At 42.3% G+C, this 9,330-nt stretch overlaps 1 protein-coding gene across 1 annotated transcript; it reads left to right on the forward strand.

Moving 5' to 3' along the window:
* The first annotated feature begins 4,570 nt into the window (after positions 1 to 4,570).
* On the forward strand, positions 4,571 to 6,476 carry LOC9642400 (histone RNA hairpin-binding protein). Its single transcript, XM_024678552.1, has 2 exons — positions 4,571 to 5,032; positions 6,324 to 6,476. Exons 1-2 carry the CDS (start codon positions 4,571 to 4,573, stop codon positions 6,474 to 6,476), a joined length of 615 nt encoding a protein of 204 aa, XP_024534320.1.
* Positions 6,477 to 9,330: the final 2,854 nt, after the last annotated feature.

Here is a 9,330-nt window from a genome sequence, read left to right on the forward strand (position 1 = left end):
CTCAGACTCCATCTTGGGTCCCTCTCAGACTCCATCTCAGGTCCATCTCAAACTCTATCTCAGGTTCATTTCAAACTCCATCTCGGGTCGTATGTTGCATATGAAACATAAATCCCTAAGCCCTAAAATGGCCACATAGTAATGGTTGAAGCGGAAGTCCAACTAGTGTAATATGTTTAGACCAAAACCTTTAACTTAGAAAGTCGAAAGTGGGAGTAGAATTCTGAATGAAGTGTTCGAGGGATGAGTATGAAGTAATCGGTGAATAAGTCTTTAAAAAGGGACACAAGAAGGATTAACACATGGCAAATGTCATGACATATTAAAGCGTTAGAAATAAGTCCAAGATGAAATTCGAGAAAAAATCCGAGATGAAGTCTGAAATAAAGTCCAATATAGACCTAAGATGGACCCAAGATGGTGTCTAAAATGAAGTCCGATATGGACCTGAGATGGACTTGAGATGGAGTTCGATATGGATCCAAGATGGGCTCAAGATATTGAGATCAAGAATTTGTGAAAAGAAGTTTATAAATTAAAGGAGAACAAGAAAAAAAAAAAATTAGCTAGATAGCTAAACTAGCTAAATCTAAGCAATTAGACTCTTCTTCAAGTTTTAAGGACAATGAAGTTTTGCAGTCACTCTTGGTTGCAAGAATTTCAAAATTCAATCCTTCAAAACTAATTAATTTCAAAGGCATATGGGACTATCAAGTTTTAGAAGATTAGGTTTATAATATAAAAAACTATTTATAACAATAAACATGGATGATTGTACAAAGGTTATGTGTATACAATCCTTTCTCATGGATCATACCAAAACTTTATGGCACTAGGTTTGAATTGAAAATGGGTATGCTAAAATGTAATCTTGTATTTATAAAGAATATTTGCTGGATGATCTTTGTCTAAAACTTCATATAGAGCTATAATGATTAAAGTAGTATGGAGACTTTATGCATTATGTTAATGCATTTACTTAGAAATGCATTACAATTGCAAATATAAGTGATGAAGATGCTCAAAGTTATTTTCTAAAAAGTTTAAATTTACTTTCTTGCAATAAGATTTTGAAATTTAAGCCGAAGACATACCTAAGGTGTAAAGAGGCAACATAGCAAGTTTCCTTTAGTCACTTGGTCATAGAATAGTATCAATAGTTATATGCTAGTACCTTAGATAAGAATTAAAACTTTAGGAATAAACAAGGTAATTGGAAACAAAGGATGGAAGGAAGGTTTTGCTCTAGATGTTCACAAATAGTGGTTAATAAAGGTAGTAGTTGGTGACCACTAGCAGCTTTTATTGATCCAAAGCCCTCTATTGCTCCTCCTGGTGGGTATAAATAGCAATAACTTCCAAAACCTACTCTTAATGGAATAGATAATATGGGTTAATTGTGTCATTTGAAACACTTGGAGTTAGTGTTTTAGAAGTTCCAATAATACAAACTACATACTAAGGTAAGTAAATGCATTTTTGGATAATTGCATTTGAACTTTCTCAGGTATATAGTTAATGGTGGCATATTTCAGAACTCTATTAGTTGTTCTCCATGAAAGATGTTGCAAGGGAATGTTCATGGGGTTCTTCAACAAATTGTTGTATGAAAACTAATATCTAAAGTGTTAGTCCCAGCTTTTAAGATTTATATGAAGTAGTTGAGCCAAGGTTGGTCTAGGGCAACTGATGCAATGGCCAAAACTCAAGATAGGTATCAATATAATAAGGATCACCATCATTGGGATGTAACCTATCAAGTGGCAAACCAAGTTTGGTTATCCTCCCGGAACTTAAATATTAAGGTCTTTGTCCTAGAAGCTATTACCAAGATATGTTAAACCCTATCAGGTATTAAAGCAAATTAGTGATGTATTTTATAAATTGGATCTTTAAGTTATAAGATATGAGTTATCCTATATATATGATGTGTTCCATGTAAGTTTGCTAGCACCAGATCATGCTGTTGTAGAACACTCTCTAGCCATTTTTTTCCCACTAGCAATTGTTGATGGTGAACCTAAGCATGAAGTTGACATTATTGTGGGATAATAGGGATAGTAGTTGGAAGTATAACCAACTATCTAAAACATTAATTTAGTTTTTATTGAGTTATGTTGCTAATTGTTTTACATTTGACTTGGGGTCTAAGCCCAAATTCCATGCTACTCTAGTTCATGGCATACCCTTCTTATATTAAGCCATTGGTATATTAAAATTATGCTAGACTCCATTTGACACTATTTTGCATGCAAAAGTTGGATATGAGGAACTTGTGCTCATAAGGGATATTAAATGTGTACTAAACCTTCATTTTGTAATGTAATGGGTTTAGAATTTAACTCTAAATTTAAGTGTGCTACAACAAAAATTGAGGGTCCATCCATAAGTAACTTCCACCTTTTATAAGTTTCTACATTGAGTTTTTAGAAAGAGGCTGTGAGTTTTTCTAGCATAACTCAACAACAAGCTACAGCCACAACAAACTTACAATCCTTCTTTACACACCAACCCAAGCTACCCAAAATCCAAGTCCTTTATTCTTCAGAACTGCCTATGTGCTTTAAGTGGGTTCTCCTTCCAGAAAATGGCAATGGTCAGCGGTAAAGGTTAAAGTTAGTTCGGTAGGTTAAATTTAAATATTTAAGATTAAGGCTAACATTGAAAAACCTAGGGCTCCTCGAAAGCTTTTAGCTGCCGGACAGAGATGTACCCGCTTGAGATCAAGGTGAATAAGGCGCGGGTGGCGAGGGCTCGTGAAGTAGATTTTGCACAGTTGCGCAATGAAGGCTCCAAGGTTTTTCTTCCGTTCCCGGGGTTGGAGGGTTCGTGCCAGATCAAGAGGCCTCCTCTCGAGTTCGCATTTTGCAGCACGGGGGAGTACATCGGTTTTAGGAATGCTGTGAAACCTTTACTCAAGGATAGCATGGGGGGCGTTTTCATATTGACAGGTACCAAGGGAGGGGGGAAAAGCAGCATATTGAGAGCCTTCGCTTGGGAGCTTATTAAACTTTACGATATGTCCAACAAGCGGCCACGATCTGGATGTCCTATCACCAGAGTAGTGTGTATTTGGTACTTGAATGTGGATCATCCCGTTGCTGAACAGATCCGTGACGTGCTGCTATTCACGTTCTGCAACGAGAAAGGCTCGGAGGAGGCCATAGCCTCCATAGAAACACCGGAAGATGCTAAGGCATTTCTGGAAAGTCGGAGGCGGCTCGGCGAAAGGATCGTCCTGTTGACTGATGGGGAAGAGCGTCATGATCTGACGACCGGAAGTGATGCAGAGAAGCGCAAGGCAGCCAGGAAATGGACAGACGAACTTTGGGGGCAAGCACTTGTTGTGGTGAAGGCCCTTTCACCCAACAGTGAAGTATTGAAACAATCTCGGTTTCAAGGTAGTCCCACAGTATATAATATCAACAAGATGTTCACGGAGGTAATGTGATGCCTTGAGATTGGAGTTTGCTAACTATCTTCGTCAAACAGGCAGAGCGTGATGCGTACCTGTCGGGAACTGTTCTTGGCAAGTTTCTTGAGAACTATCCTGAGCACTGGGGTGATGTCGAGGACCTTGCTGCATGCCACCCGCTGTCACTTTCCATTCTTGTTAACCATTGCAACAGCCTGACAGGTTACGCCTCAGGTGCTCGAGAAGAGTACAATGATTTTGACGAGCTATATGATCTCTGGCCCGGGCTTGCCGCTGATCCTTCTGCCACCACTGATCCTTCTGCCACTGATTCTTCTGCTGCTGTTCCTCCTGCCACTGACCCTTCTGCTGCTGATCCCAATCAGCTAATTGAGGAGTACTGCCATGTAAGGGCACCGTGTGAATTATTGTAACTAGGGCCTTAACGTTCTGTCCTGCAGAAGTTAGACTGGAAAATGCTTGTGCGGCGCTACAAACAGGATCCAGAATTTCAAGATTTAAAAAATTCGATACACAGGAACATGGCGAATTTGGACCCGGTGTTACCATATGTGAAACTGGCTGTTCTTTTCCCGGCGTTTACGGTGGCGACGGAGTTCTGCACCCCTTTTATCGCAAGGATCCATACGGAGGAGGTGAACAGGCACTTGACGTCTACAGATCCTATCGGAACAAAGTTCCGACGGCTTACGCACGTCAAAGGCTGGCAGATGTGCGGCGTATGAACTGGGCTGAGCTCCGCTACTTGAAGAAATAAACTATCCGGAAGTAGTACAAATCCTTGACCATCCCGAAAGCCCTTAGTCTGCACCTGCTTCGGTTCTGCTCCCTCAAAAGGTTCCCTGGCGAATTCTCTCGGAACCTTGAAATGCCTTTCTTACAAATCACTTTACAAATAAAATTTTCAATCAGCCACACCGATGGTGGTGTTCAAGTCTGAAGGCGTCGTCCATATAATTGCTGGGCAGATAACCATGAACCCTGCGGCCCATCGAAAGACAGAAGAGAAGTTGTGAAGAAGTCATACGTTCAAATGTGGCTACCGGACGTGAGCAAGGACGAAGTTCGGGTGCATATGCCTTCTTCAGCCCGACGAAGGTTGATTTGAACCCCCTGGACAAAGAGGCGGATACTATGGAGTATCGGCTGCATGTTTCGACTTTCTTGGAGTCCTTCGCCCATGGTATCACGGAAGAAGATAGCAAGTTGCTAGAGGAGCTGGAAGAGAAGAGAAAAGAGGCCATGGAGAAGAGAAAGCAGTCCAAGAAGGAGAAGCGGTCTAAAATGGACCCTGCCGTGCTGAAGTGGGTCAATAAATGCAAGAAGGCATTCCTGCAGGCGAAGGCGCGGAAGCATCAGATATGGGTAACTGGAACTAAAGAGAGAATCGTGAAGTCAATATTGGACGCAGGGGTTATGGAGGACTGTGGCGGTCCTGGGAGGCAGTGTGCTGCATGTGCCATACTTGAGGGCTCACAGCTACGCTCACGGCACAGGCCAAGACCAAAATGTGATAGCGAAGAGAAGCTGAAGAGGAAGAAGCTGATGCAGCAAGCATCTTCAAGTAGCAATGAACAGAAGCAGCACTGGAAGAAGGTAAGTAGTGACGAAGAGGTAGAGTAGCGATGAACATGGATGCAGTTTAAGCTCTGGTCTCGTCTGTAGTTCAGCAAGTAGATAGATGATGCCACTACAAAAATAGAATTGAAACTGGCAGAGTAGAATAAATAGAGAACTAGCAAGCAATCCAGCTCTGCTGGAATAGAATTATATCACCAAACAACAATTTTCTTATCTATTTGTAGCCAATATTTTTTGTGTTAATAATTCTGTTTTGCACTGTAGCAATCTTCTATAAAGATTAAAATTCATTTTTTTTATGTTCCCTTCAAGAAAGTAACATTGGCCGAAAATTAATCTTAGCAGAAAATGGCAGTGTTTTTCTTTAGGATTTACATATGCAGAAAATGCAAGCTTTATAGGAAATTGGCGCCTTTTTAGAATGAATAGCATGTCTCAATCAAATAGGACTCTTTTGCTTTGCATATCACTGTATAAGATTTCAGCTTTGATTATGTTTGGTAAAGAATCTAGGAGTTGGTAACATTGTGAAGATCTGCTGCTGCTGCAAGACAAAAGCTTAACTTTTCTAGAGGCTGCTCATCGTGACAACAGACCTTGTGCATGCACAGTTCCCCAAACTTGCAAAAAAAATTGTGCTCCAACCAGTTCTCTTTAATTTGACATTCCTTGGAGCAATAGCTCACAAGAAAGCATCCAGCAAGTTGTTGTACAAAAGTTGCTTCATGAACCCTATTTCTAGATGGAGCATTACAATGTAGCCAATCTTTATGTTTAGCTTGTGAGCATTCCAGTTATCAAGTTTAAAAACTCCAAAGGATTGTCAAGTATCTTTTCATCTGTTTCTGTTTCTATGATATTAATGCTTATTGTGCAGACTTCCAGATGCATGGTCATTAACTTGCTCATTTAAAGTTCTGAGAATAGCCTTTTGTGATAGACTTGGGTTGTCTGGCTCTCTATATTTTCCAAACACACTATCAATTGTTCTCTAGTGGTGGATGTTAGTGGCAGTCTGACAAATGTCTTTGTTGAATTTTATAGGAGGTTTAGGGAGCCTAGTCTCACAAGCCAGTTTAACCATTCTTTTTCTTTTGGGTTCACTTGAATGAGCAACAAGAATTTCAGGAGTTTCTATATTGGTGAAGATTTGACTCTATTTTCAACAATTTGAGTGTGACAGGCCCGGGTCATTTTGTATTACTGGCTAAAACTCAAATTGCTCAGAAAGAAAATTTGATACTTGATAGGTCACAAGCAACTTAGAGACGAGGCTTCCACATTTGAATGTTGGATCCATTGCCAGGGAGAAGTTTGCCACTACTTAGAAGAGGTGGACCTTGACATGCAAGACTACAAGGAGCTGGTGCAGGCAAGAAGAAGTCAGCTAGTAAAGGAAAAGGAGTCTAAGGTTGAAGCAAAGGAGAATGGGGAAGCTTCGAGAGCTTCTCTCTGCTAGTTGGGATGAAATGGCAGATGAAAGACTCTTTGCAGTGGGAGGAAACGAAGTTTCAGGATGCAACGTGATTTCCAAGCACAGCACTATGAGGATGTTGGTGGTGAGATTATTTTATCAGATGGAGAATTCAGGCAAATATAGGGATTCTGTTTTCTTTTGCTCCTTACATTCTGCTTGAAGGCTGTTTGTACAGAACAGCCAGCCTGTCCATGGGAGTGAGGCCCTCTGCACTTGTTTCCCCTGTTCGCTGTTATGGAATGTCCTAAGATAAATCACAGAACATTAGAGCGCACTGTCATGAAACCTAAGTTACGGATGCTTAGAAGCCAATGGCAAGTGTACTTGCGAAAGAAAATTTTTCTCAGCTTGATCAGGCTTGGCCATCTCGATCAAAGAATTTGTGGGGACAAATAAACGAAAGATTATATCATGTATCTGGAAACGCTTTGTAATGTCCTTGACCTTTCCCCCCGCTTGTGGTGATGGAGAGCCAGTTAGAGCTACCAATCGTGGATCCTCTCCTAGAGTTGCTGCAGATGCTGGAATCTTTGCAGTCAGTGGATCTCTCAGGGCTGTCGACCACGGAGCAGGCCAAAGAAGAATTTTCGGCCGCGGCTTTGGCTTTGCAGACACGTCTGTTGTGGTCGGTTCAGATTGAGATCGAAACAACAAAGGAAAGCATGAGCCAGACGTGCGTGACGTGTCAGCCACGTGGCTGTCCACCTGACTTGGGCAGACACCCGAGAACTTCAGCGTGGACAATGGCTTTGTTAGCGCATCTGTGGGCATGTCTTGTGTGGGGCAGTAATTGAGCTCGATTACCCCATCTTCGAACAAAAAATGATGTGTTGTGTCCATGTGTTTCATCTGGGAATTAATCTTGCAATGTTTGCTCAAGGCTCTGCAGCCCTGATTATTACAATAGATTGGTGCTGGGCCTGGAAAGGAGTAGCCCATGTCATTGAGGAGGCAGCGAAGCCAGATGGCTTCCTTGCATGCAGAATTGGCTGCAATGTACTCCGCTTCACAGCTGGAGCACACAACAACGCTCTGCTTCTTGCTACTCCAGGAAATAGCTGCATTGTGAAGGCTAAAGAAGTAGCCAGTATGTGACTGTCAAGAATCTGGGCAGCCTACCCAGTCAGAGCCATTGTATCCTTGCAAGCTTGACTCTGCAGTCTTGTAGAAGACCATAAGTGCTTGCCAGTGTTGAGGTCCAGGATTATCAAGGAACCTGCTCACCAAGCTCTCTGAGAAAGCAAGGTCCAGGTGTGTGCACATGATGAGATACATCAAGCTTCCAATAGCGCTTTGGTAAGGAACTCAGGCCATCTCACTCTGCTCTTTATCTGTAGAGGAGATTGATCTTTGGAGAGTTTCAGACTTGCTACCATTGGTGTCGGAGTTGGAAAGGCTTTATCCATGGAGAACCGCTACAAGATGTCCTCCACGTATTTTTGTTGATGGAGAAATAGGGAGCCATCTGATTGGCAATCTACCTGAATCCCAAGACAATAGTGAGTTTCACCAAGATCTTTCATCTCAAAATGAGAAGAGAAAGCTTGCTTGATCTCTGCGAGGAAGGTCAAGCTGTTATAAACCAATAGAGAGTCATCAATGTAGATAGCGATGTAAATCACATCATCTCCCACTTGTTTGAAATAAAGATTTGGATTGTTCTTGCTCCTGGAAAAGTTAGAGCGCATGAGAAAGTCGTCAAACTTTATGTACCACTGCAGTTGCCAGAGTAGCTCTCCTTGCCTGGAACTTTGTAGTCTTCCGGTTGCTCCACATTAATATCTTTGTCCAGCTTTCCATTGAGGAAACCAGTTTTGACGTCCATCTGGTGAACGTGCCAATTCTCTACTGCTGCAAGTGCGAGCAGTGTGCAAATTGTTGTCAGCTTGACAACAGGAGCAAACATTTCAGTGTAGTCAAGGCCAGCCACTTGAGAGTAGCCTTTTGCGACTAGCCGGGCTTTGTAGCACAAGACAGTGTTCTCTGGGTTAAGTTTGATGCTTAGAATCCACATCGATTTAACCAGCTTGTGTCTAGGAGGTGCTTGTCTCATTAAAGTGAAGGTTTTGTTTTTGACAAAGGAATGGTATTCCTCATCAAAAGTGGCTTGCCATTTTTCCCTGTCAAGAGACTTGAGAGCGTCAGTATAGCTGTGTGGAACTTCTGGAATTTCAACTCTCTCGACAAGACTTGCCTTGAGTATCTTGCACAGCTGTGAGCAAAGTCTCAATTAGCCATTGCGGTGGCTTGCCCTTGGTCAAGCAAGAAGACCAGCAAAGAGGAGGCTCAAGAGGAGCGGCTGCAGTCTGCACCAGAGCAGGTCGTTCAAGGGGAAATTTTAAATTAGGGCACCTTGGTCTTGAGAAAGTGACTTGAAATTTGGCCTCCCACTGGATCGGGCACGACTGGAGGGCCGAGCGGAGTAGGAGGGACGGCTCGCAGTGCCAGAACAGGCTGCGGCTTCGTCACAGGGCAGCACCGCCAAAGGAGGAGTAGGATTGTCTTCCACTGGATTATGTTGAAGTGCACATTGCATGAGATGATCAACTTCTTGGTGACAGGATTGTAGACTTGTGTTCACAGCTGTAGCCTAGGAAAATGCCTTGTTCACTTGTTGGAGTGAGCTTTTTCCTAGTTTTAGAGGGAATATGAACTTAAACCTCACATCCAAATACACTCCTGGTTTTCGTCCTATCCAGGCGTCTTTTTTGGAACAGCTTTCATGGGAAGGCGGTTCTGGAGATAGCATGCTGTCATCACGACTTCAGCCCAGAATTTAATCGGGACTTGATTCGCTTGTAGCATGCTGTTGGCAGCATTGAGCAAATTATGATTT

This window comes from Selaginella moellendorffii, unplaced genomic scaffold, assembly GCF_000143415.4.
Source record: "Selaginella moellendorffii unplaced genomic scaffold, v1.0 SELMOscaffold_22, whole genome shotgun sequence".
Taxonomy (NCBI): domain Eukaryota; kingdom Viridiplantae; phylum Streptophyta; class Lycopodiopsida; order Selaginellales; family Selaginellaceae; genus Selaginella; species Selaginella moellendorffii.

Excerpts from the sequence above, each read along its gene's own strand:
- LOC9642400 (XM_024678552.1), top strand. The coding sequence starts at position 4,571 with ATGGAGTATCGGCTGCATGTTTCGACTTTCTTGGAGTCCTTCGCCCAT. Across the intron at positions 5,033-6,323 it reads AGAAGCAGCACTGGAAGAAG|GGAGAAGTTTGCCACTACTT; the intron begins GTAAGTAGTGAC and ends ATCCATTGCCAG.